General features: G+C 43.1%; 1 protein-coding gene across 15 annotated transcripts in view; it reads left to right on the forward strand.

Annotated features, from left to right (window-relative positions):
* The first annotated feature begins 1,135 nt into the window (after positions 1-1,135).
* Positions 1,136-26,657, forward strand: part of PARD3 (par-3 family cell polarity regulator) — a 444,307-nt gene continuing 418,785 nt past the window's right edge. For 9 of the 15 annotated variants that reach the window (XM_063148480.1, XM_063148541.1, XM_063148508.1 and 6 more), the window contains exon 1: positions 1,136-1,321. In XM_063148480.1, coding sequence (XP_063004550.1) covers positions 1,202-1,321 — 120 coding nt within the window. In that variant the 5' untranslated portion in view covers positions 1,136-1,201. The remainder of the gene's footprint in view (positions 1,322-26,657) is intronic. The other 6 variants (XM_063148490.1, XM_063148516.1, XM_063148549.1 and 3 more) reach the window with 1 other exon arrangement.

Below are 26,657 nucleotides of genomic sequence, written 5' to 3' on the forward strand. Positions count from 1 at the left end.
GGAGCACCAGAGGACACGTGCTGAGTTGTCCGGTGTTGTAGAAGGATGTTGACATTATGTGCTACAAAGCTTGCTTGAATTTCACATTTTTAGTGCTGTGTGTAAATTCAGGAAAAAAAAAAAGAAAAAACGAGAGTTTTTTTTTTTTTTCACTGCTTTCCTGTCCTCCAAACTCTGCTTTCACTCTGGTTAAACTGTTTTACCATTTCTACACAAAAGATATATATTGTCAAGCCACACTGAATGACCAGTGAACTGTGCAATTCCATTGTCCTCAATGAAATCCGTGGAAAAAAGTGCACGGTATCTATAAACGCCTGTGACTTCTGACGGCTTTGCGGAGGAGATTGCTCAGCGGTTCCATTGATGCCGGTGTTACTGATGATGCAGGAGGTTTTGCACAGTGTAGGTCCTGTTGCGTTAACAGATGCCCCAAAGCCCAGGAAGGCCATCGGATTTCGGCCGTGAGCGGTGGCTGTGTACCCCGGACGCCGGGAGGAACAGCAGACCGCCGTGCTGCCCTGCCGAGCACCTTCTCTTTCCCCGGAGCCGCGTACCTGAGGCAGGGCGGCGGCAGGAGAAGGGGCAGCAGCGGTGCTCGCTCCCCCCGGTGCACCAGCCAGGGCCGAGAACCGGGATTTCGCGGGGCTCCTTGTGCCGGTGCCACCCCGGCTCCGCATCCCCGGAACCCGCCGGGGCAGAGCGAGGCGGGGGCATCCGGAGCCCCTCGGGCTCGCTCGGGGCACTCTCTCCGACCGTGTGCGGGGCCCGGCGGCTCCTCCGCCCCGTCCGCGCTGCCGGCGCCCCGCGGAGCCGGCCGGCTGCCCCCGCCCCGCCGCACCGCCCCACGCCTCCGGAGCGGGAGCCAGCGCCGCCGCCCCGCCCGCCGCCGCTGCGCGCCGGGGCAGGAGCCGAGCAGGTGGCCGCGGGCAGCGCCGCGGCATGTGAGCGGCCCCCGGCCCTCGGGAAGGCAGCACCGGCCCCGTCCTGCGCTGCCCTCCCTTCCCCGCGCCTCGGCGGGCCGGCCGCGACGCCGGGGCGGAGGCAGGGCGCCCGCAGCGGCAGCCCGGCGGCGGCCGGGGGCTGAGCGCCGCGCCCCGCCGGGGGGCGGCCGTGGCGGAGGGCGGAGGGGAAGAGGAGGAGGAGGAGGAGGAAGGCTGCGCGGGGCCGGAGGGACGCGGGAGCCCCCCGGCCGCACAGGATGAAAGTCACGGTGTGCTTCGGGAGGACGCGGGTGGTCGTGCCCTGCGGGGACGGGAACATGAAAGTTTTCAGCTTGATCCAGCAAGCGGTGACCCGGTACAAGAAGGCGATCGCCAAGGTGAGGGGCGCGGGGAGCGGCGCCCGCGATCAATATGGCGCTTCCCGGAGTGGGGAGGGAAGAGAGGGGGAAAGTCCGGGCTGCCCCGCCGGGGGGAGCGGCGGGAGCGGGGCCGGGGGCGGCCGGTGGCGGCGGCGGAGCCCGCGGGGAGCGAGTGCCCGGCGCCACCGCAGGGAGCGGGGGCCGGGGGGGGGGCTCGGCCCCTCCGCAGCGGCCAGCGCGGCCCCTCCGCGGCTCCCCGCGGGCGCCTGGCGGGCCTCGGCCCTTTGTTCGCCGGTGCCCGGCGGCTCCCGGGGGTGTCGGTGCGGGAGCCGCCCGAACCCGGCCGGCGGAGCAGCGCGGAGGCCGGCGGTGCCGGCTCTGCCCCGGGGCGGGCGGCGGGGCCGAGGCGCAGCGGGCCGGGCGGGAGTCGCCGCGCAGGGCTGGAACTCCAGCTCCAGGCTTCCCGGCCCTCCAGGCCCGGCGCTGAGGGCGGTGCGAGGGGACCCCGCCGCAGGGGCGTCCGGCAGCGCCCGCGGGCCGCCCCCCGCGCCGGGCGAGGCTCGGAGGGCCCGCAGCAGCAGCGCGGCCGCCCGCGGCGCCTCCGCGCCCGCCGCGCCGCGGGGGAGGCTGCTCTGCGCGCTGCGGGACGCTCCGCCGTGCCCGGGGTGCGGGGGGCGCCGGCCCGGCCCGGCCCGGCCCGCGGCGCAGCCCCACAGCCGCCCGCGCCGGCCTCTCGCAGCCCCATGTTGAAATCCCGGGCTGTGCGTGTGCAGGCAGTTGCAGACTTGGCTTTCCCTCCATGGGCAACTTGTTGGGCTTTGAGTTTCTTCCCTTCTTTTTTTTTTTTTTTTTTTTTTTTTTTTTTAATTTTTCCTTTTTCTCTTTCCTCCCCTCCTCCCTTCCCCCCCTCCCTCCCCCCTCCCGTACTTTCTTGTTGCTGCAAACTTCTTTTTAGTCAACTGGTTTTTTGGGCAGTATGACCATCGCTGGCTGAGAAATTCAGCAGTGCCCTTCCCCTTTCCTCTGCCTTATCGATCTAAGAAGTTTTAGTGTGCTTTTCCCTCTCATCCCTTCTGAGACATTTTACACTTCTGATCCTGGAAGTTTTACTTTGGCAAATGCAGACTGCCAGGTTGTCCTGAAACATGCAGTGGAAGGAATATTGTCAACATTTCGTTGATTGGTTTGAAGTGATTCCTGAGAAAATTTTTAAAATCAGTTTTTTCATAGAGAATTCCAAATGCTGGAAGGAATAAAGTAACTGAGTTTCCCATCATCTCCCCACCTGATTCCTAAAGTGCATGGTTTTGAAGACAGCAAACATATTCTGATTCCATCTGGAAAAAGAGAAAAATGGTTCTCGAGGATATGGCTGTGGCTGCATACCAGCTGTCGTTCATATACAGCAGTTAATGCATATGGCAGTCTACTTGCATATGGGGGTCTGGGGCTGAAAGTACCTCTCTGGTTAAGGTAAAGCAGTGATCAGTAAAGTGAGACTGTTTGTGGAACACTGAATGCCTCATTGGGCCATTCAGATGAGAAATGTTTGCAGCATTTGATCTTCAGTATTACAGCATTAATAAAAGTAATTATTTTGCTGTGTTTTGTTCCAAAACTGCCCTGTGTAACTCCTGTGCCAATGGACTGCATTCTGGCTTCCAAGTATTTAGTTACATTGAGGGGTGGCAGTTGCATTCTGCAGCATAATGTTAAACCCGGGAGGGATTGAAGTTATAAGCACAGGGGAGGCACACAACAGTCACCAGGAAAAGGTTACATCATTGCAAATTTCAGTTCAGAACAAAAGTGGCCCACCTGTGGAAGCCTGGGAGGGAAAAAAAGTAACTCTTAATATGGCCATGTACTTGTTAAAGGGACAGCCAGAGGGGCAGCCAGGCTTTGACTGGTCCCAGGTATCAAAAGCTCTGCATCCTGGGTTAAAATGACATGGTGGTTTTATTTATTAGTATTTATATGGTGGTTATGCTAAATGCCACTGGTGTGGACATGAGGTAGCTGCAATTACCGAGATTGTTTCTATTGGATGGAAATTCTGTGGTTGAAAACAGTAGCAGTGTCCATGGACTTTCTCTGAGTGTTTTATATGGTCACTGTCAAACCTTACTTCTGACTTGAATTTGCTGAACATTTTCTGTGATGATGTTTAGGTGGGAGGAAACTGGATCTTACAGTAAGTAAGTTTTGTAAGTAGGTGTATAACACTGTTTGCTGTGCTTGCAGTAGAGTAACATAGTAATTGTATGGTTTGGATGCTGGAATTCCACGGATGACTCTGTTTTCATAGCAGTTAGATGGTTCCTTTCTGTGCTAGTGTAGCAGATGAGCAAATCTTCAGTTCATAAGGAGACAAGAAAGGGGACAAAGTAATTCCTAACTGAGAAGATCAAAGTATATGTGCCCATATGAATTTTCAGTCTGGCAGCTGGTATCAAGCTGACACTGAAATCTACTTCACCACCACTATACTTGTATGGAAAGAAGCATATCTGGTGGAAGATTATTCAAAATATTTGAATGAAGTTTATGGTTTTCATACTTACAGGCAAAGCAGCATTTCTCATCCTGCAAGAATGTGTGTGTCTACTGTATGCAGCAGTTCTTTCAGGAGAATTCCTTGAGAACTGAGTTGTCAGCCCTTCCCAGATTTCCCCCCGCTTTGTCACGGTTTCCCACTTGTGATTAGCAGTAAGTGATCTGCACAGTGCACTTAGGATGTCCCTGTGCAGTTGTAGTGAGGCAGCCCAAAACCATGCTTGCAGAGTGCCAGGAATGAATAACTTCAGAATTTGACCTCAGTGTTCTGGCTTGGTATTATTTAGGTTGAAGAGATGTGTCGAGAATGGAAAAAGTACTTACGGAGAACAATCCACATAATAGTACAGTTCTCCTCTCTGAAAAATTTTAGGAGTTCAAAACATACAGATAGCACAACTGCAGATAACCGCAGTTAGTTCTGGGTGCTATGTCTTTGATGAGGATTCTGAGTGAATCCTCAAATTTATCAAAAAATGTATTATGGATTAATACTGCTGTCAGTGCTAAGTCTTTGTGTGTGGAATTAGTTATTAATATACCAGGCTGTGTTTAAAGGCTGGTCTCTGTAGTGTGTATTAATTTTTCTGTTCTTTTGCTTTTATTCCAAGAGAAGCTTTGTTTCTGAAACATGATGCGTTCTCTCTGCAGGTTGTGTTTGCGGGAAATGAACAAGCAAATGATGAAAGATGTTTGAAATGTCCACCTTGTTCAGGGCAAGTGGAGTCAGCAAAATCGATCACGTTAAATGAAACCCAGTTTTCATGGGGGCACGCTAATGGTGCACTTTTGTGTGGCTGGATGGAGTGATGCAGCCTCTGGCACAATCTCTGCCTGAGCCTTAAAGGAGTTCAACTTGGGCAGGGGACAGCTGGCCTCAGGAATGCATTTTCCAGACCCTGCTGGTCAAGGGTTGTGCAGATTTGGAGTTGGTGCAGTCCTAGCAATTAATTTACTGGTTAAAAACTTGCAGGAAGGTAAGGGGGATTAAAGAGGGGTGGTCAGCCACATCTGAGTGGCCTGCACCAAAAAGAAAAAAGCAGACAGACAGTTGAGATGAAACATGCTTATCAAATATTGAACCAGTGTTAAAAGGTGGAAAATTATCATAAAAATGATGTATCAAGCAACTATTGAAAGGAAGTAATTGTGCATCCTGTAACTTTGGTTTGATCTAGATGTTGCCAGAGTTGTTTCTGACTTTTTTTGTTGACTTTTCACGGTCAGCATAATCTCTTGTGCTTTGATTTTTGCAGAGGATATTGTAAGCATTTTAACTTTTATCTTCTTTTTCTTGCAAGTAAAAATAGGTATGCATAAGCAATGGGTAGATATAATTAAAAAAAAAAAATCATGTGATGTAAATGAGCATGGGAAGCAAGAATATGAAATAGGAAGTTGCAGATTTGCTGGAGTTGTTGAATGTCACATTGAGTCCCTAGAGGGATTGTTTGGTCTCCATGATAGTTCAGGCTGATGCCCTGCATATCATGAGCTTGTAGTGGTGTTCCTAGATGTCATATATAACCCTCATTTTCCTGTTAAAAGAAAAAAACAGTTTTCTTGCAGAATCAAAATTATTTTAATAGAAGTCTTGAGACACCTTTTCCCTCTCCCATGCCACATGCTGTAGGAGATGAAGTTTTGTGGGGGTTTTGATGTTGCATGGAACAATACTTCAATTGTTAATTTGAAAACTGCAGTGCAGTAATATTTGTGAAAAGAAATTGTAATCTTCTCTTTGATAGTGTTAGAGGCTGTTGCTGATAAGAGACCAGAACTGCAGGAGAGTTGGCAGGGTAAGCAAAGGTAACAGGTGTCAGATGACCATATTCTCGTGTAATTTGTACATTGGGGGCTTAGGCCACCCAAAGCTTAAAGCTCCATCTCTTTGGTAGGTCTGACATTCATCAGCAGGGAGTTGTGAGGGAGGAAGTTTGAAGTCTGAGTGATTGTGTCTGTGAAGCTTGCTTTTTTTTCTGTTTTTGGTTTTATCCCCCCCAGTGCCAGCTAACGGGGATTATTTGCCTAAAAGTCAGTTCTCAGACAGCTGGTTCTCTGTCAGGTGCACAACAGCAGCTTTGATGCAAGTTACATTCTACAGAGCAAACAGTTGCACAGTTCCTCATGACTGTGTCACTGGGGCATGGTTTGTAGAGCCTAACACATGGCTGGGTTGGTATGAAAATCTGCTGATTTTACTTGGGCTTTGTGTTGTTCTTGGCACATTCTCTCCTTGAGCCTGACCACTAGGTTTTTGCCACAGGCTTAAATGGATCTGCCACAATGCCCATTCAGTGACCCCTTTGGCAATACTCAAGGGCAGCAGTGGCTAAATTTAGCATAAAAAAGATTTCAAGTTCTTTTTGTTTATGTGTGGTTTTTTCTTTTTTTCTTTTTTTTTTTTTTTTAGATTTGGATTTCATTTTTCTATATGTGCAGATTTTTCTATATGTGCAAAGCCTTTTTTAAGTAGAAAGAAATCTTACAGGCAATTTCCAGAATGCACAGGAATCCTCTTAACCCCAAAAAGGAACCAAAATGCCAAAAAAATCCCTGTCAGCCCTGCTGCTCAGTTGGCTATCAGTTTAGTTCTATCTGGCACCCCAGGATGATGTGTCTGGGCTCTGCATTCAGTGTTGGCTGGATGATATTTCAGTGATTTACCTGAAGTCAGCCAGGATTCCGTGGGGCTCTGGGCAGTTTTCTCCAGCTGGCTCTTGGCCTCTTCAGTGACGCCGGGCTCCCAACAGTGCAGTGAAACCCAGCTGTCAGGAACGTCATTCTGCTGGGCCTTGGTGAGCAGCACAGCAGAAATGCTGATTTAGGGAAGATCAGTACTGAAATGGGTCATGATTGCTTCACATTTAGAAAGCTGCTGTGTGATCCTGCAGGTTTGGTGCTGGAAATGCAAGGCTATAGTGATAAATTCCCTCTGCTCATTATGGAAAACTTTCTTTTAACCTCTTCTCTCCAATTCTGTCTGTGTTTTCAGCCAAATCAATGTTTTCCTGTCATTGGCTCATCTGTAAATACAGGTGGCTCTTGCACGTGGCAAGAGAATTTGCAGGGTGAAGATAGAGATGAACCTTTGGCGCGAGTGAGGCAGTGGCTGTGGAAGTCCCTGGCATGGGCGCTTTGCTGTACAGCAGTGCTGTGCCCCAGGGACCTGGGGCTTGCAAGGCAGGAGCTGCACAAGCCCTGCCATGCCCTCTCTGCCAGCTCTTGCCTTTGTTCTGTGCCATCCATGCAACAAGGGAGGAGACTTGTCTTAAAAAGGCCTGAGAGCCATGCTGGGGCTGTACCCCTGAGATTTGAGCAAGCAGGCACTTGGGATTATTCAAAGCTAATAAAGAAGACTGAATTCTGTAGTGTTTAAAAAGAGGGTCTTGAGAAGTGGACACCCTGTAAGCCCTTCAGCTTTGAAGGTGCTTTCAGTGAAGGGAGGGTGTGGTGCTGCTGGGGCTGGCTGGTGTGAGCAGCACCTATCTCTGCCTGGACTGGATGCACCATGGATTTCAGTTTGGCATGATGTGGTTTCTCAGTGTTTCCCTGTTACTTACAGTGATGAAAGTGAAGTGTGTGTTTGTGGAAGAGTGGCTGGAGAGCGATTTCCCTTTGAGCAAAGCACCATTCAGCTGCTGAGCAATTCCTGTAGCTCTGAGGGGAGGACTGTGCAGGAGCCTGTGAAAGTGCTCAGTGCATTTGGGGAACAGTTCCTGCAGGCAATCTGGGGTTTAGGGAGTTGCCAGCCTTTCTTCTCCTGGGCAATATAGCCTTCCACCAGTGGAAAGGCATCTGATTCTCATAGCTTTTTACACTTTAACTTCACTTATAACAGTCACAGATGTTTTAGCTCTGTTACAAAAACACCACTGGAAGTAACACTTTCTCAGTTGTACCAGACTATGACATCTTTTGGTCGTGGCACATTTAATCTGGTAAAATAAGACTGAGTAAATGGGGGAGAAATGCTGGTGATCTTAGTTATACAGAATAGGGTTCATGTAGCTTTAAAACAATTTCCTGGTCCTTCAAAGGAAAACAAACCATTTCATCCAAATATAAATTGAATGGATAAAACATGCAACAATGCTGAACCAGTGCTTATGTAGATTGAAAATAAAGTGGAATTCTTCTAACATCAATCCAGAATATAGCACAGATGTTCTCACTCAGAAATATTTTCTGAGCAGTAAGAAAATAAAAAGTGAAGCAAAAAGTATTAAAAAATTCTGGAAGATACTTTAGCGCATCTGTGCTTTATTTTTTTTCTCCTTCTTTTTAATATACATTATATATTTTCTTTGTTTCTTTGAGGTCATTTTGATGTAATGCTCCGCAAGTCTGGTACTGGAAAATGGATAAAAAACCACCAAAAACCAAACTGCCTTTGAGCTAAGTTACATAATCCAGTGAGGCTGTTTAAAAAAACCAAGAAAGTAAAAAGAAAAACAGCAGCACAGACATACATAATACTTGTCAACATGACTAATATTGCTAGTGAAAGAGAAATGAGTCCAATTTTAAGTTGGGGAAAATAATTTTAAATTAACAGCAAATATTAAGGCCCTTGTGTTTTTTGAAGGAATCACATTAGTTTTACTTGCTACAATACCTCAACAGTGTTACTTTATTTTTTTTTTCCTATGGGTATCCTTAGTTATTTTTTTAAGTTGGTCCCAGGTATTTGTTAAATTTGAAATAATTTTAATAACTATTTTGTTGCAATTTTTTTTTTGTTCTCTTTTCCTTTTTTTTGGTAACTTGGTGTTAACTTATTTTCTACTTCAATCCCTGTGGCGAAGTGATGCACGTGAATCACCTATTTAGTCCCACACAAAAGGAGAAATGCATTCCTACTTTCCTACTAAAACTCTTGGACTGCATCCCACACTCTACATCTCAAGGCTGGGGTCTCTGGTGCAGGAGAGGAGGAGTGAAGACCAAGAGAGGTTCTGTGCAAGGTGATCCTTGCTGCCCAGGAGCAGAGATGAGCATCCCCTGGAGCTGGGCCCTGCCGTGCTGCTGTGTTCCTGCCAGACACCACGGCTTGGTGCTGGACACGTTGGCTGCTGTTGCCTCCCGATTGTCAGGATGTCTGTGGTGACAGAAACAGGGCAGGCAGAAGGGAGACTGTGGGGAGAAGGATGATCTTCTGTGGGGTTGTGTTGTTATCTTGTTGTGTTTTATATTTCTAGAGTCCTATACTGCCGCAATCATATTTCTAAAGTCTTGTACCTTCTCGGTGATATTTCTTGGGGGTAGTTCTTCACAGCACAGACTTCTTCTGCTCTTTGCTGCTTCTTGGTCATGGCTCCTTCCAGGCTCTCCCTGACTGGCCAAGCCCACCCCCTTTCATCACAGTTATCTTCACTAGCTACAGCTGCAGCCCAATTAAGGACATCGCAGCTGCAGCCCATCAAGAACAACCTGGGCTTATCCGGGCAAGGCCTATATACAGGTATTCAAATACAATACAGATATTTTACTAGGACTCCTACTATAGGGTTGAAAAAAAGGATGGGATGTCCTTGGAGTTTGGTGAAAGGAAATGTGTAGGGGGATACAATATAAGAAAATAGAGGTAGCATAGAAAGTAATCTTACACCTTAAGGAGTTGTAGCTGAGCCAATTATTAGTGGTTGGGAACAGGCCTGACTTTAACAGGCCACAGCTGTAGCCAATAAGAAGAGTGTTATAAAAGAGTGGATTGGTGGGTTGAGGGGAGTTTGGGTCAGTTGGCTGCTGTAAGAAGGAGGAAGAGTCAGTGCTTGGAGGAGCTGCCTACGAGAAACATCAAGGAGGTGTGAAACTCTTGCAATAAGGAGACAACAGTGCGAAACCTTTGCAATATAACGACAACAGAAATGCTTTTAAAGGATAGATAGGTATGACTCCCATTGTTTTTTCTTCTCACCTGGGTGGGAAATGGGAGTTTGCATGGAAGCAAGACACCAGTGCAGTAAATGAGGTACAAACAGAAAATTCCAAAGATGGGAAGAAATTGGTTAACTTGGTGCTCTGGAGGCAAACAGTCCATTTAGTAAGAGGATGAAAAATTCACCTCAGTGGCGCAACAGATATCACCCAAAGGCTTTTTTAAAAAATCAACCTGTGGAATTTATTATAGGAAGCTTTTCCTTCTGGGCAATAAGCTTAGTGAAAGTAGCGTGTCCCTGATTTGGTGGGGAAAATAGACTCTGTTTTGGAAAAGCAGTGTCATATTTTTGGCTGTTCTCCCCACATTTGCTCATACTTAGCCTGCTGCTGATGCAGTGAAATCACGATTTGGTGCAGGAGGAGCAAGCTGGTATATCATTAGCAGTTTTCTTTTTAAGTAGCCACATTTATAGGATTTTTTTTTCTGGGTGTGCATGTCTTTACAGACTCAGAATAGCAATTTAAAATGTTTCTGGTGTTGATGTGTATTACTAGAAAAAAAATAGTTACGTGGGTATAAAGTATTTTAAATGGAGATAGAACTTCTGGGAGTGCCTGTATGTTTGTGTGTGCACCCACTTAGGTGCTTTCATTTGTTTGAAGAAACGTAGCCACACTTAGTAAATGGAAAAGTAGTTTCACCTTACCCCATCTTTTTTGCATGCGCTTTCAAAGTTGTTGAGTTACTCTATCTTCCCCCTAGGCAAAGGCCACATAATGTTTTTTTCTCCTCTGTTAAATGTCAGAAGCAATACTTGTGAGAACCTTGCAGGAATACAGATCTTTGTGCATATAACGAACAACTTTGTTCCAAGTTCTTAAGGGCCTGAACAGGAAGGAGCTGAATTCAGTAAATATTGGAAAAATTACTTCTGGGGTTGCTGGAGTGTCTCTGAGACCATGCAGCTGAAAGTTTTGTTGCTATAACAACTTAAATGACAGTTGAAAAAACCCAATAAATTGGAAGCTTCAGAACCTTTTGCTTCTTTAATAAGCTGCTAAGTGAAATAACAAAGCTTGATTTAATTTGACCTCTCCAAGAACCTGTTGGACCATATGTCATTTGTGTTGCTTTAAGTGTGCATTTGTTTGTGCTGTCAGTTTGCCCCTCTGCCTTCTTATGAAGACTTTGTGCCTGCAGCTGTGAGCACCAGGAAAGCAGCCAGGTACCAAAAGAAGAAGAATTTAGGCAGCAGGGCTGTGGTGGCCATCCATTCCTGGTCAATGAGCTCTGGCCTCAGCACTGTGTGCAGCCTGAGGAGGGAAGGGATTTTACTCACCTTGGATTTGTCTCTGGCAATAGCAGGCAGCTGGAAGACTGCTAGCCTGAAGTGTTAGGCTTTGCTAAAAGTTGAAAAGTATTGTGCAATTATAGTAATTTGGAGAGTATTACAATAGTAGGAGAGCAGTCATCTCTATGCACCTCAATTATTCTGCTGGGTGTTTCTGGTTTTTACTATAGAGATGAGTGCTGGGTAAGAGAATAAATGCTGCTGCTTTTGCAGGGAGATGAGGGGAGGTAGCCCAGCAAAGGCTGTGGCTCTCCTGGAGTGGGGTAGCCAGCTTTGCAGGGCTCCTGTGAGCTCTGTGTGTGTGAGAGAGCTCAGTGAGGCAGCAGGTCAGGTTTGAATCAGGGTGAGGGTGTGCTCTGGGTTAACCCCTAAATGCTCCCAAAACTTCTCTTGTGGCATTGTAGGAACGAGGTACCTGGGGATGGGAGAAAGGAAAAGACCCAGCACAAGGGACTTCTCCACCCTCAGTCAGACTGAGTCCTGTCTTTTGGGCATGGTGCACGTTCAGAGCATTGTTTCTAAATCCTCTATTGAACATTTTTTTAATGTCATTAAGAATACTGATTTTAGAAGATAGGTTTGATGGTTTTTGCTCTCATTGAGTTTTTTTAACAGTAGCTTTAGTTGCTCTTTCTAGGTTTTTTTTTACAAATGAAAAATTACATAAATAAATGCTATCTGTAATAATTCTGGAAAAATGGAAGTTTGAATGAAGAAATATCAAGAAAAAGTAGACTGGCTGAAATAAAGTAGTGCTTTTAAATTCAGAATACTGTGTTAGCATAGGCTCTCTTTGTAAAAAGGCCAATGAATGTGACTTTTAATGACTATAACTGTATGCAAAATATTTGTATGTTTAAGAGCTTCCATTTGAAGAGAAAACCTTCTATATTTTCTGGACTTAACTAACCTGATCCGAAAGAAAATATTATGCTCTGTATGTAAAGCAGCATATTTAGTGTGTGGTTGTGTGAGGCAATGGAGTAGTCTCCTTACTCTGTACCCAGTGATCACTCAGGAACAGAATTCTTTGGTAAACTAAACCCAGATGTTCATGTGTGTGAAATGTAATCAGTGTCTATAAGTCTCTCCTTTATTAGTATAGCTGTTTGAAGTAAATTCCTGATGACCCTTTTGTTGCTTTGGCATTGCCATAAAATAGCTGTTGTTAGCTTGAAGCCTCTGCTAAATTGGAAGCCACAGGTAATGAACATCCTGTATTGTAGCTTTTATGAAGATACAATATGAAGGTGTTTATGAAATATTTAGCTCAAAAGACTCCTGATCCTTACCCTGTCTCTGTGGAGCTAAGAAGTTTCTTTTGCTGGTGGAATTGCCTAGCTGAGGAATGGAAGCAGCAGTGAAGGGGAGCTAGCTTGTATGAAAAGCTAATCTGTGCTGAGTTAAATGTTCTTGTGAAATTTGAATATGAGGTAATTAGCTTGAATATACTGCTGTTTACCTTTTGGCATCTGGAAAAGTCTAAACAATCTGCTGAAGGGAACTGTATCCTAAATCTACTTCCAAAATACTTTTTCACAGTTGTGTATTTCAGACTTGATTAAATCTGCTTTTTGTGGTGTTATTTTCCCAGTGGCCAGTGTAAATGGCTGAGGAAAGGTTTGGGCAGTGCTCTAGGCTGTAGGTGTCCTGTGCGCTGTTCAGTTTGATCAGATAGATCCTCATAGTTGTTCCCTTTATAAAAATGCTATCAAGGTGGATCTGTAAATGCCTTATGCATGCATATTACTCTTCTCAATTAAAATATTTACCATAGCCATTCACATTCATGGTACTTGAGTCCAATTAGTATGATATGGTCTTTTTTACTCTAAATTGCCTCAATGTCATAGTTCAGTACTTACTTGGTCTCAGAACAAAATAAAAAGGCTTTTAAAATTTGCTTCATGTGGAAGTTATTAAACTATTTGGAATCTGTAAATCACAATAACTAGTTCTGTAAGCTGTATGTCTTGTTTTCATAGACTCAGAGTAGTTTGGGTTGGAAGGGACCTTAAAGATGACCTGCTTCCAATCCCCTTGTCATAGGCAAGGGCACCTTCCATTAGACCAGGTTACCCAAAGCCTGATCCAACCTGGCCTTGAACACCTCCAGGAATGGGGCACCTGCAGCTTCTCTGGGCAGCAGAGAAGTTGCTGATTTTATGGGTTTTACGGGTGGTCTGTGTTACCCTTTATAAGCCCATGTATTATGTCTGTGATTAGACAGTGTGTAAAGACTGCTTTAACTCTAGTAGCCTTCACAAGCTGCTTCTAATTCAGTGAGCCAGTGTTTTGTTGCCTTCTGAAAAACTGTTTCCAAAGGCTGGTGGATGCCAGAGACATGGTGAATAGAGAGAATTAAGACACAATGAGTCCACATTTTTTTCTTGATCACTCTTGGGGATTAAAGTTGTGTGTGATACTGAAATAAAAAGTAATAGTTTTTCTGTAATTAATTAGTGTTTTAGAAACATGCTGTTTATCATTCGGAATCTTCCTGTCACTTTTTTCAAAAAGTGTGCTGCTCCTTCTGAGCTTAAGTGTGTGATAATTCAGTTTGTGTTTTGTGTTACTCTTCAATGTAATGTGGAAACTGAGATAGGAAGCAGAGATCTGAACTCAATTTATAATCAACAGCCCTTTGCAGCCTGCCTTTTACCTGATGGCTGCTAGGGAAGCCAGCCTTTGGGGAAGACCACATGGCTTTTGGGTTTGTACACTATGCCTAGATGCAATAAATAAGAGGGTCAGTTCTTTGCAATTGCAAGCTGTGCATTTCTCGGCATGAACAGCAAATCAGAGACAGCCTGGTGCTGCTCACTTGCTTTGCTGAGGGAGAGGGGCTGTGAGATCAAACACTGAGCTCAAAGATGGCAAAGTCTGTCTATTTTAACTTTGTGGCTCCCCTCTCCCTGTTTTTGAATAAGTAGGACTGCAAATACAGCATGGTATGTAAAAGCAAAGCTGTGGAGTCCTCTCCCCCACTGCTTGCATCTTTATATATAGCTCATTCTGCTGATCGGACTGTCACACCTGCTACCAGCCTCCTTCAGAGAGCAGATTGCAGCCTTGCAATTTAAGTGCTCCTAACATATGTTGGTGATACACCAGCAGCAGGACAAGGCTTTTAGCTTTGACAAGCTCTACTGGTTTGGGGATGTTGTTAAATGGACAAGGGAGAAAAAAAAAAGAGAGTAATTTTGAAAAAAAAATTAAGTAAATATGCAGAAGAATAAAGTGAACTAATGCAATCAGCCACTTTGTTTTTTTTTTTTTTTTTTTTTTTTTTTTTTTAAGGATGGGGTTTAATATATATTATGCTTGGTATAGAACTCCACAAATGAAACTTTCCCCTTTGTCTCATGACTTACCCTGTTGCCCTGGTCGTTACCAGGGTATTGAATTTCCACATCTGTATCCAGACTCGCTGGTGCTGGGTTGCACTTTCTGTGTCCCATTGCAGGCACCAGCTCTGTTACTGCAGGGTAAGCAGAGGTTCTGATTCGCTGTGTGGTTGGGCTGCCATGGTGTATTCCTCGCTAGTAGATGAATAGATTTTATAACTTGCTTTCATTATAGGATGAACTGCTTCAAATTGCCTAATTTTTAGCATGCAGGTAGGGTTATGTGTACAGGTTGTGCAAGTTGTTAGAAAAGCCTGAACATTTTGTGTCCCTACACAGTTAAAAGATTTCACTGCTCAACTCTAATTCAGAAGTCAGAGCATGTTCAGAGAAGTTTAATGTAGCTTCAGTAATTTACAGTAAAAAAATAAATGGTACTTTTTTGTGAAAACTATTGCTTACTCCATTTTAGTGAGTTTCCCTCTGCGCAGGAGCCTGAGTAATAGAAAGCAATATATGTAGAAGTGAGCAGGACAGACTACAAGTGCTGTGGTTCAGATTTAAGGAACAGATACAGTGTCTTTTGGTCCCTTTCAGAAACATTGGCTGAATCTTGTGGTGAAGATGCAGGAGATATCTGGTTAGTTTTGCTTTCCTGATGCTGTGATTTGAGAAGGGAAATGTATGTATCAATGCCCTGCTTCTTCATCTGTGAAAGAGGGGCACAGAGTAGGTGTGGGCTCCTTTTTATCACTGCTTGCCAAGACAGGGCTGCTTTAACTGGGAGCTGTGTAGGTTTATTCCAAACACAGATGATGGAGTACGGGATTGCTCACCTGGGAGCAGCATTGTGTATTCCTGTGGCTCATTCTCTGCAAGGACCTCATTAACACATGCATTTCACAACGATGTTAATTGCAGCAAGTGAGGCATTAAGTCCTTTTGTGGTTTTCTCTTCGTCTTTCTTTGACCTTAGGAAAGAGAAATGTACTTTGCTGTACTGTTGCTTGTGCTGCAGCCATCAGTTGTAACAGCATGCAACACCCAAACTATCTGCGAGGAGATGGTTCTTCAGCACCCACTCCTCTTAGCAGGGCAGTTGTCTTCTTTGCTTTGCCACCTTTCCTTTCAAAAACTAAATCAGCAAGCAAATATCATAGCATGAGATGGGCAAGCTTTATCCCTGCAGGGTGCATGGAGAGAGCAGGCACAGGAGGTCACTGGCTGATCCAGGACCACACAAACAGTTCAGAACCAAGCTGGAAATAAAGTACTGACCTGCTGACTCCTTCATTGCAGGACTATCTTTCCTCCCTAGTAAGGATGTGGTAAAATATTGCTGTACTTAGTCCTTCTCCTGTCCTGTAGCTCAGACACTGTATGAAAAGACACACCAAGCTTCCCAAGCTGAAAAGAGAGTAGCTTGTGGTAATTGGCTGTTGGAAAGAAAGTCTCTTAGTTTTTGAAAAGTGTGGAGTCCATCATGTTAAACTACTTAATAATGTCTGTTTCTTATGTAGTTTTTTTCAAATTGGGTTGAAACTTCCACAGAAGATCTGTCCTTGACAGTGTAGGATGTTGATACCAGTGTTGTTTAAATGCTTGTAACTTAAAATGTAAATAAAAGAAATGCTTATGTTTGACTTCAGTATAGCTATCTAAAGGGATTTATAAGTAGTGATTTTTGTTTAAGTGACATGCTGAAGCCAGATGAGGTCTGTCAGTGATGAATTTGCTTTAAATATGAGAAAATTGGAGAAGGGAGAATATTAATCCATGACAGTAGAATTTAAATCAGCATTTCATTTTTTTTCCCCATAAAGTTCTGTAATACTCTCTTAATACAGAAGTGTGGTAAATAAAGGTGGACATGGCCAAGAAATCTAGGTAGTTGGTAAGTGCTCTAATAGTGTTCAGCAGTGGGTAAGAAAGAGCTGTCTTTGTGGTTATGCTTTTTTTTTTAGATTGATGGGGTTAATTGCCTTGGTCTCAACTTAGCTTGTAGACTGCTGTGCTACAGATGCTGATTTAAAAGGGACTCAGTCTACCAAAACTTTTTAATCCCTTCTGCATACAGTGCTGAAAAAAAGCATGTTTTCCCTGTGTTAGGTGTAAGCTGTAAGCATCATTAGGATCTCTGTATTATAATGTCATACAAGGGTGGATCTCTATGTTGTGAATAAGGAAACATGCAGGGCTGCAGTAGAGCTAGAGGCAAGAAACAGGAGAGTACAAATTTAATAATAATAATACTAAAACCTGAAAATTGGGGTTTTGCAAATCATAATTCCACCCTAAACCAGTTCTTTCAGAATGATTGATTTGAGTTTATCAAATGCTTTAGCTTTTGTGTTTAAAAAACATTCTAGAGCATAACTGCCATTTATTAACACTGCTTTTGTTGAAGCCTTCAGGTTTTATTAACTGCTGTAATAGTCATTGTGTTATCTCCAGCATTCTGCAAAATTGTGTCTGGTGGACTATGCAGCTGGGGGAATTTATGAAATTGTTTTAGATGACATTATAACTGTTTCTCATCTTTTTCCTGTAGAACCTGTATTTTCAAGTGACTTTGTACAGCTTTGATAAACATGCTGTTACTAGGCATGGAGAGCCTGAGATTTCCATGAAATCTTGTAGAATGTATCTCTTAATGATTTACATGAATTATTTTGTGTATCTTGTTGTTTTGACATATCCCTCTTATTTTAGACAGCTTTCTCCAGTAGAAAGCCCCTGAGAAAAGAAAAGCTGCTTGTATTTAGATTTAACAGTCCTGAGGGTAACAGTGCTGATGCTCTGCTTCCTTTGCTGCCTTTGGAAACAGCTATTCCTGACCTGTTCAATGGCATCTCTGTTCCTGGCTTTTTCAGAGAAGTTCATTCTGTTCTACTGCATTCTAGCCTCTATTGTTTTCTTCTGGTGTTGTTTCTGGTTTTTGTAAATGATTTTGCACAACAGTGTCCCCCCTTTTTTCAATGTGCTGCATGTACATCAAAAATTATAGTTTAGAAGTTTTCCTTGTCCTCCTCCATTTCTGAGTTATATAATGCTATGGAAAGAAATAATGATACTTTGGAAACTAGTACTGTATTTGTTTTATTTTGTTTTTAGGCTGCTCACTTTTAGGCTTTCTTGGGCCTTCTTTTTCAGCTGTTTTAAACTCAGGCTATTCCCTATACCAGGACTAATCAATTCTGTGCTGTCCCATTAATCTTGCTGATTAACTGATTAGATGAGTTGTTCCTTAAGGCATGCAGTGGCAACACAAGGGGTGGCTGCTGGGCAGGAATGGTCCCAGCAGGGCATTTTTGCTCTGGACTCTCTCCTGCGCTCTCCTCATATGCCTGAGCTTGCCCTGTGAGGAGGATTCACAGTGACAGATTTTTAAGCTACCAGCAATACTGTCATGGGAGTCCTGCAAATGCTGCTCAGTCAGGACTTTTAACAAAAAGTTGAATTTTATTGAAAGCAATTGAATTGCAGTGTGTGGTGATGAATGGATGTATGGTGGTAGGGCTCTGCAAATTCAGATCTTGATTTTTTTGTTTGCCCTGTACTTTGTAAGTGGCATATATTTCCAAATGAAGATTGTTCTGATAATGACTTAAAAGGCTATTTCTGTTTCTGGTGTATCCCAGAAATTTATATTGAATTTGTACACCATTAAATAACTTTAAAATATTTATTTAAGAGCTAGTGATAATTTTTTTTTTTATGTAAACACTCTTACTTAATGTTAAGAGGGTGTATAGTCAGCATTTCATCAACAGAAAATGCATTGAATGAGCTTATTACCAAGCAAGCTGGATATAGAATCAATATTAGAAAAAAAAACCCTGAGCTGAGCAATGTGAAATAGAAGAAATAATTTAGTTAAAAATGGAAATTGATAATTGTCTGTACTGTATATCTATATACTTTTCACTGAAGTACAAAGCCTATAAAGTCAGGTATGTTCATGAATTTACAGATTGCTCAAACATGACTGTGATCTGAGTCAATGGAACTTCTTTCCTAGGAGAAACCAGCATATCCTGAGGGTCAGAAACCCTGAAGGACACTTCTTTTTTGAATCTTGTGTTTCCAGGCAGAAAGCAAAATGTTCTAATTGTTTTCTCCATCCTCTCTTTTTTACCGTATTTCCCTCCTCATCTGGAATTGATTGTAGCAGTGGGCACTGTGCTTTCACAAACCAAGCATGCTTCCATACAATTGTGATATTTGCTTGCTGCTTTATCAGTCCAGGGCAAACTGTTCAATCTCTTTTTTTGTGGTACCTCCTTTTTATTTCACTTGCACAGTGCATGAGCATGGTTGTTAACATTCAGCTGTATTTGTACAAAAGAATAAGTAGGAATCATTCCAGCTCTACTGGCCATTGAAATACCTTATCTGCTTTTCTGTTCTTATTAAAAAGCTTATTCACGTTTTTCCCTGTATCTCATCTACTAAGCAAAAAAACTCTGCCAGCATCTTGTAGTTTGTGCTCTATGAATCAATGGAGAAAACAGTCTGCTGTGCGTCTGGAATTTGATATTCACCTACGAAATCTGGAAGGTAGAGCATCTGAAAAGGCAAATGGTCTCAACCCTTCTTATGCTCCACTCTGTGAGAATGCCATACTTAGTAAATATACTTTTGAATCTTGGAATGACTGTATATGGTACCAGGTGGCTCAGGATAATGGTTATGTTGTTGTGGTGTGTTATGGGACCAGGTTTGGTTAGAAACTGGGTAGAAGTACCCTGAAATCAGCAGAACTGTGTCCAGGGAAAGGGATCTGCCAGTGCAGCTGCTTGTAAACTTCTGGAACGGAAATCTCAATGATGCCCATTTAGCACTTTGTGACTTTCAGTTTCTTTAGGTAGCAGCCCTGCAGTGGGATATCAGTGGTGTCATGAAATCTGCAGTGCAGCTCCCCACCGTGAGCAGGGGTGGCCTTGTTCCCAAGAGTGACCCGTGCAGTTCCCAGCTCTGACCAGGGCTGGTGCTTTGTTATGATTGATCTCTGGGGATTACAGCAGGGAATGGGGGTGGGAAGGAGAGAAGGCAGAAGGGTGTATTTGTGTTGGGCAGTTATGTCTGCAAGCCTACTCTTTGGATGAGGTGAATGTCAGCGGTGTCACTTGCTTGGGTCACTCTGCAGTAGTACTCGTGGGGGGAATTGCTTCATGGGTGATTGTGACATCCAGGGACAGAGGGAACTGCTGGGCTGTCCTGTGTCATTACCCTGCCCAAAGTTGCCATGAGTGAGTGACAGCCCCTCCTGATCACCTGTCAGAGGTTCCCAGGGTTGGCCCTGCTGGCCTTTGGAGGACCTCAAAGAAGGCTGAAGCCAGTGCATTTAAAGGTAAATGTCCAGCTGAGTGATTCTCCTGCTATTGAGGATTTGCACTGTAGTTTGTCTGAATACAGAACATGACTTTTTGGCCTTGTATGCTGAAGCTATGTTGTGGGTCTTGGGTTTTCAGGAATAGATTATCTTTGAATTTTTCTGGTGGCGTTGGAGATCCCCATGGATCATATTTTTCTTTACCTGTGGATGATGGCAGGCTCTGTGATGACAATCAGCTTTCCTGTTCTGGATAAATATTTTGAACTAAAAAAGAATTGATATGTAAGACTGAAGAGGAAATAGTAAAGTAGCAAGAGACTACATTTGATCTTGCAATGGTTTATCTTCTGGATAACCACAGGATTGAATTTCGTTGGATTTCAGTTACAGGAACAGAGGCCATAATGAAGGAGTTAAGTGTGTGTCCTGAGAGTCAGGTTACTGACATTTTGAGGAGTTACTTAAATTAGCTTAATGTTTGTTCAGAGGTGGAGCTTATGGGTTTGTATTTATTTTGATATTTCTGTTATTGTCTCTCACACACACAAAGATTGTTCTGAAATAGAGTTTAGTTACTGTTTTATCAAGAAAGAATTTGGGTTTTGTCCTCAAAAACCCCCAAAGTTTGCAGAATGTGTTTGGAGTGGCCCTCTGAAATGCTTTCCTGTGACAGAGAACCTCTGCATGGGTGGCATTTCTCTTTGGTTGGGGTACATGGAAGTACTCAGTCATTCAGAAACCCCTCTGCTCCACTGTAGTAGTTTGGGATGAGCATGAAGTTTCCTTTTGGAGTGAGCTGACATCAGTTGCTGTAGGTAGCCTGCTTCTCCTCATGGGCAAATATTGAGATTTCAGCTGTCTGGCAGTCTGGGGAATGTGGCTCCCAGGTGAGGGGGCTGCTCTTCAGTGCTGATAAATTGCATGAGTGCAAGGATCTGCTGGATTCCTTTCTAGCAAAAGAAAACCACAATGATGTAAACGAGTAATTTATCTTTAGAGTTTTGTTTTCTGCAGTTCTGCTGAACCCTGTTCATACTCCTGAGCAATGCATGTGCATTCTGAAGTGTCTTTGCCTTTGTGGCTTAGGGCTTACAAATATTAAAACTCTGAGAGTAGCCCATTCACTGGTGAACGGTGTTGGTGATTCAGATACCTACTTTTGGAGGCAAAAGAAATAACAAGATCTGAGAATTATTTTTTGTTGTTTAGCAATCATTTTTCACACAATAAATGTTGCATTTTTAGCATTCACAAGCTAAAAAATGTAATAGAAGAAGCTTGGATATAATTTATAAGTACTTCATATGTCATGGTGGTTAAAGGTGTCTCTTTGCAGTTGGAAGGAGCAATAGAAGGAATGGTGAATCAGCTGGGATGACAGCTGAGTCAGGCAGCCACCCTGCTCATGTGATGGAGTGTGTGCCTGGACTCTGGGCACAGCAAGGCTGTGTGGAAGCTTCAGGTGTGCATTGAGAGAATATGTTGAACTTAGATACTCACACTGAGGTGGGGGTGTGTACTGAGGTGTCTGTGAGGAAGAACACAAAGGTCACATTTGCATGGACAAGGAGAATAAAGATGTTGAAGCTTTCATTTAAAAGGCTTGTGCTTGTCAGGGTTTAGCCACAGAAAGTGTTTGGCACTCAGATTTGTGTGAATTGTTGCTTCTAGATGTGGATGCTGCTATCTCCAAAACTCTTACCCTTGGTTTTGTTTATATTCTATATCGATATTCTTTATTGATAATTAAAACCCAGTTTGGGAGACTTACATGGGCTGTTCTGTGTAACTGTCAGCTTCTTGTGGATGCCTTAAGACACTTTTGTAGCACAATTTCTTGTGTTAAATGCTGTTGTTTTACACAGAAACTGCACAAATCTCTAATTGCAGCTCTTACTGGTACTACAAATTGATATCCTCATACTTAGGCTGTCTTCATCTCTTCCACCTTGGTTAAGTTTGGTGTGTAGGGCAGTGTTTATGTAGCCTAACTGTTAATATACAAGATTGGAGTATGCATAAACTCTGTTTAGGGCAGTGCAGAGAAATAAATGTCTTTAAGATGTGAATCACCTGTCCTGAAGCAGCCATGTGAAATAGCTCAGATTTTAGAGTGCAGGAGCTGGCTGCAGCATGCTGCAATCCCTTTGGCACGCACATTTCCAGTCCAGGTGGCTCACCTGGGTCATTCCATGTGTCCTTTTGTCACAGGCCACTTTTACACTAGGGTGTGATCTTGCTGAGTGACTGCTGTGTGTATAAGTAAATATATGCATGAAAAAAAACACAGCTACCTCCCTGAAATAGCTGCTAGCTCATTATGTGGCCATAGGTGGGTTGCACTGTCTTTACATGGGATAGAAATGTTGATGCCTTGCAGGATGTTGTGAGGGCTAGGCAATGTCTGTATGAGATTGTGCATATTTACTCATTTCTGAAAAACAGACTTCACTCTTCTCTGGGGACTATTTAACTCCATGGAGCTGAGCCATGTTGAGAAAGGCTTCTTTGTATCTGTTCTTGGGAGGAGGAATTGGCACACTCCAGCTTCTCCCACTTAAGGCATTTACTTCTATTCCATCAATAATTTAATGGATTTTGTTTTAAGGTCAGCAGCTTCAAATTGTTTAGAGAAATCATACCTATATTTTTCTAAACAAGCTCAGATCAACTTTCCAAACCCACAAATTTAGAGAAAAGGAACATAAGACCCTGTTTCTATCTATCCTCTAATTACCCCCCCATTACTGCTTCCTAGTTGTGTAAAACTTCACACTCTTTACATGTTACAGTAGATAGTTTAAAATTGGTTATTTCAACCAAGTAATTGTCTCAAGATCGGTATCCCTGCTCATTCTGCACTTTGAAAGCAGCAAAGTGGTGATCACATAGAAGTAAGTAGGTTTTGCACATGCCTTCCTCTTACAGAGGAGATGTGAGGTACAAATATGAGGAACCTTGGAAAAAGTGCAAGAGAAGTACCAGGGTTGTATTGCTGCTTCTGTGTAATGAAAAGTGGTGTCAATCAGATACACAGGCATGTTGCAGCACATCTAGAAGTTGTTTGAAAAGAAATCAGAGCCATTGTTCCTTCCACTGTAAACATTTTGTAACTCTGATTAAAAAGTATAAGCAGGAAACAGTTGTTCCTGCAAGTAAGGAATTGTTATATAGTGTGTTGGGGCAAACAAAGTGGATTGTTTGGCAATTTCTATAATGTAATGTAAAAAATGAAGTTTGTAGTGCAATGCCCTTATGGAGGCAGTCAGTGTCAGGTAAGCCTCTTCTACAGACAGCTTGTTACAAAGATAAGCAGGTCTAGAATTTGCAGGCAGTTACTTGCACTGTTTTGGAGTAATGTTGATGTTAACAGCTTGCTAGTGTTGGTAAATTTGGCAGTAAAAATTTTTCATTTTGTAGCATGAACACTATCACACACAAACAGGTTGTCTCAATATGTTGGATTTTTTTCACCTCTCAGGAGATGTACTGAGAGGTGAAATGCTCATTTGCAGTCTTGAAAGGTGATGTTTCTAGTTCAGGATGGGCAGGCATCAGGGGCTTTGTACCACTTCTGGTGTTCTTGAACTGAGATTTTTGTAATCCCTATTGTAATAATATTTATTGCTTGCCATTGCTCAGCACAATACTAAGAATTGTTTCAAGGCTGCAAACCTGGCTCTTCTGCTGAAACAGTTTTAACTGCCTGAGCTGTTTTGTGCTGAAGTTAGAGGAATATGGAATATTCATATGGAATATGAATGGAATATGAAAATATATTTCATATTGGAATATGAAAATATATTTCTCTTGGTTGTTTTGCAAGTCATGTCTTCATTTATGTGAGCAATGAAAAACCCTTCTCCAAACTTAGTGTTTCTTAGCCTAGTGATTGTAAAATCTGTTTAGAGAGGTTTTTTTTAATTTTTTTTTTTAAAGGAAGAAACTTCCAGAAGGTCCAGCTTCTCTCTCAGGACTGGGTACTGGTATCTTACCAGGGATCCTTCTTTTTCTTTCTGCACTGCTCCTCACTGTAATCCTTAGTAACTCCCTGCTGTGTATCACTGGTTTATTATTACTGTTTTTCCCAGTGTGGGTCTTACGCAGTGTTTTTCCTTGCAGTATTTGGGAGTTTGTTGGGTTGGCAGATGAAGGGTGGGTGCTGGTGGGCACTGGGCACTTGGGAGGAGAGTGCCCAGTAAAGCAAATCTGCTTCTCAGTGCAGAGCTCTGTGAGCTTTGCCAGTTCTTCCTCAGTTTCCATGTGGCATTTTCCCAACCTTTCCTGGTGAACACTGACACTTGGATATGGATGTACTGAAATTCAGGTGTAGTTTTGTTAATATGGTGTGAAGCCAGAGGAGCTGCTCATGTGGTGAGGACACCATTAGTTGTTTAATTTGTAGCTGCTCTTGTACTTTGAAAAGATGCTTCCCAGCTGGGAAATCTTGTTTCTGTGAGTCCAGGTGGGAATTCTCACCCTAGAGAATTTTATCTCTGCCTAGTGTGACCAAATAGAAAATGTTATGACTAGCAGTTCCTGTGAAACAGTAAATCAGGATGTGGTGAGTTAGTGATGAAGTATCAGAGAATCCATTGGTTGAGCCAAATTGTGTTGGAAGGCAGAAGATGCTTTGCCATCTGCAGTGACTGTGGAGCAGGTGGGTTGGTGCACTGGGTGTTAAGGACAAAAAAACAAGCACCTTTTCAGTGCACAAAGCTTGCCTGGTCAGGCCTTGCTAGCATGAGAGTTCACACCAGGTAAATCCTGAAATTTCAAGTTTATTACTTACTTCCTTGAAGTTTTTAATTTGTCAGAGTATTTACTTTAGACATTTGCAAAAATTTGAGGTTCTTGAAAGTCTTGCTGTGCCAACATTGCCAGGCTGATACAAATGGGCTTTGAACATCTTGACGTTAATAGTGGTTTGAAATGAGGTATTCAAATTAACAACTCCCAGCCTTAAACTAGGCTGCTCTAAAATCTTTTATGTTCTGCATGGTGGATGTTCAGCATAGAATTTTACTGTGAATTATTTAGACTATCTCATTAGATGTTGGTATCTGAGTGAAAGAAATAGGGCTATCTAGCTTTGTAAAAATATATACTAGTATCAGCACTGGTCAGAAGAAGAAATTCTTCCAAGGAACATCTATTATCTCTTTCAACTGTATCTCTTAAAAAAATTAAATTGCATTCAGGTGTTACTTATTCTAATGCAACTTAAAAGTTTTTTTGGGAAAAAACAACGTGGGAAGACTGAAAAAAGTGTTAGGAGTAATTGCGCGCTTCATCAGGGAGGTTAGTGTAATGACCATAAGATTTGTATTTGTTATTCCTACCATTCCTCTTTATTTGGAATGATCTTGTGCCTTCTCAGCCCTATAGCCAGGGTTTTGAATAGTGGTTTAGAAACTGCCACTGCTTTGGAAAATGGGGTAAACTTGCAGAACCTGTAGGTAGCTTAGTTTGTTTTTTTTTTCTTTTTCCTTTTTATTTTTGGGTACCATGACTGATGGTGAAATCAATAGCAGTTTAAGGCTGTATGCGTTTGTTACCCTAAACATGTTTTTTGATCCTAAAACAAGATGTGTGTTAACTTTTCACTTGTGTTGGGGGCCCATTGCAAGTTGAGGTGTTGACTCTCGTAGAAGCAGCAGTGCTTCCCTCTTTAATGGGCGTGGGGAGGGAGCTCGTGCATGGCTGTCCCCAGGGCTGTGGGAGGGAAAAGCTTCTGCTGAGGATATGTTGGAGGCAAAATGGAACTTTTTGGGTGAGGCAAGTGGTTGCTCTAGGAGAAGGTTTGGAAAATGTCAGCAGTGGCAGGAATGGGGAAGAACCTGATGAGCAAGTAGGTTAGCTCCCAAATGGAGAAGGGTAGCCAGAGGCAAGGAATAATAAGGCCAAGGATAATCATCCTTCTGGTAATGCCTGTACTGAAGAGGGAAGAAGGTTCAGTTATGGCCCTGCCAGCCACACTTTGAAGTGGACCAGAAACTTCTGTAGCCTTTGGACAAAATTAGTGACAGAAATAGTTGTGGAAGAATTTTTTCTTTTTGGTTTTACTTAAGAATTCACTGTAGAGGACTGGGGGAAGGGAGAGCAGTTTGTCCTCAAGGAGTTGGGACTGAAGCAGCATTTGTGTTATGTATGAAAGAAGAGATAGGAACCAGGAAGGGAAATGTTTGAAAGTGACAAGTTTGTTTGTAATCGTGGGAGAGCTGGAGGACAGCAGAAGTTAGCTGAGTGTATAAACCAGGATGAACTTGTAGTTGAAGGCAACATGCAGTCAGTTCAAGTCCTCCTTGAGCTTTTGAAGGGGTTACCATGCTTGTACTGCTGGGGATAGCTCAAAAAAATTCATGACCCAGAAACTACCACTGTCCTTCCCTGAAGGCACCTCTTTGTTTCATTTGATTCATATTTTAGTAGTGAGGGCATTAGTAACACCTAATGCATGCTGGCAACATTATTCTATATTTAAACACTTGCACACTTATTTCCTCTCCCCTAGTTAATAAGAATGCTTGATATTCACATTCCTCTTTCTGCACAAAGGAAAAACTGGGGCAGCTGAGACTCTTACATCAAATACTGTGCACCTACAGGCTCCAGTGAAATCCACAAGAGGAATATATAAAGGTTTGTCCAAGTCCAAGCTCTGTTACCCATCTATAGTTCTTTTAAGTAACATTGGAGTAAAAATTTCTGGGTTTTGTCTGCCACTGTCTTCTGCCTTTCTGCAGCACAGAACATAGTAGATCTTCCCCTCCTCCCATCATTTATGCACGTCTACTTCCTTATAAATTATTGGCATGTTCCCTAGTTAATTCTTTGACAACAACAAAAAGATGCTTGTGTCTTGTTTCAGTAGAAAG

Source organism: Melospiza melodia, chromosome 1 (genome assembly GCF_035770615.1).
Source record: "Melospiza melodia melodia isolate bMelMel2 chromosome 1, bMelMel2.pri, whole genome shotgun sequence".
NCBI classification, from domain to species: Eukaryota; Metazoa; Chordata; class Aves; order Passeriformes; family Passerellidae; genus Melospiza; species Melospiza melodia.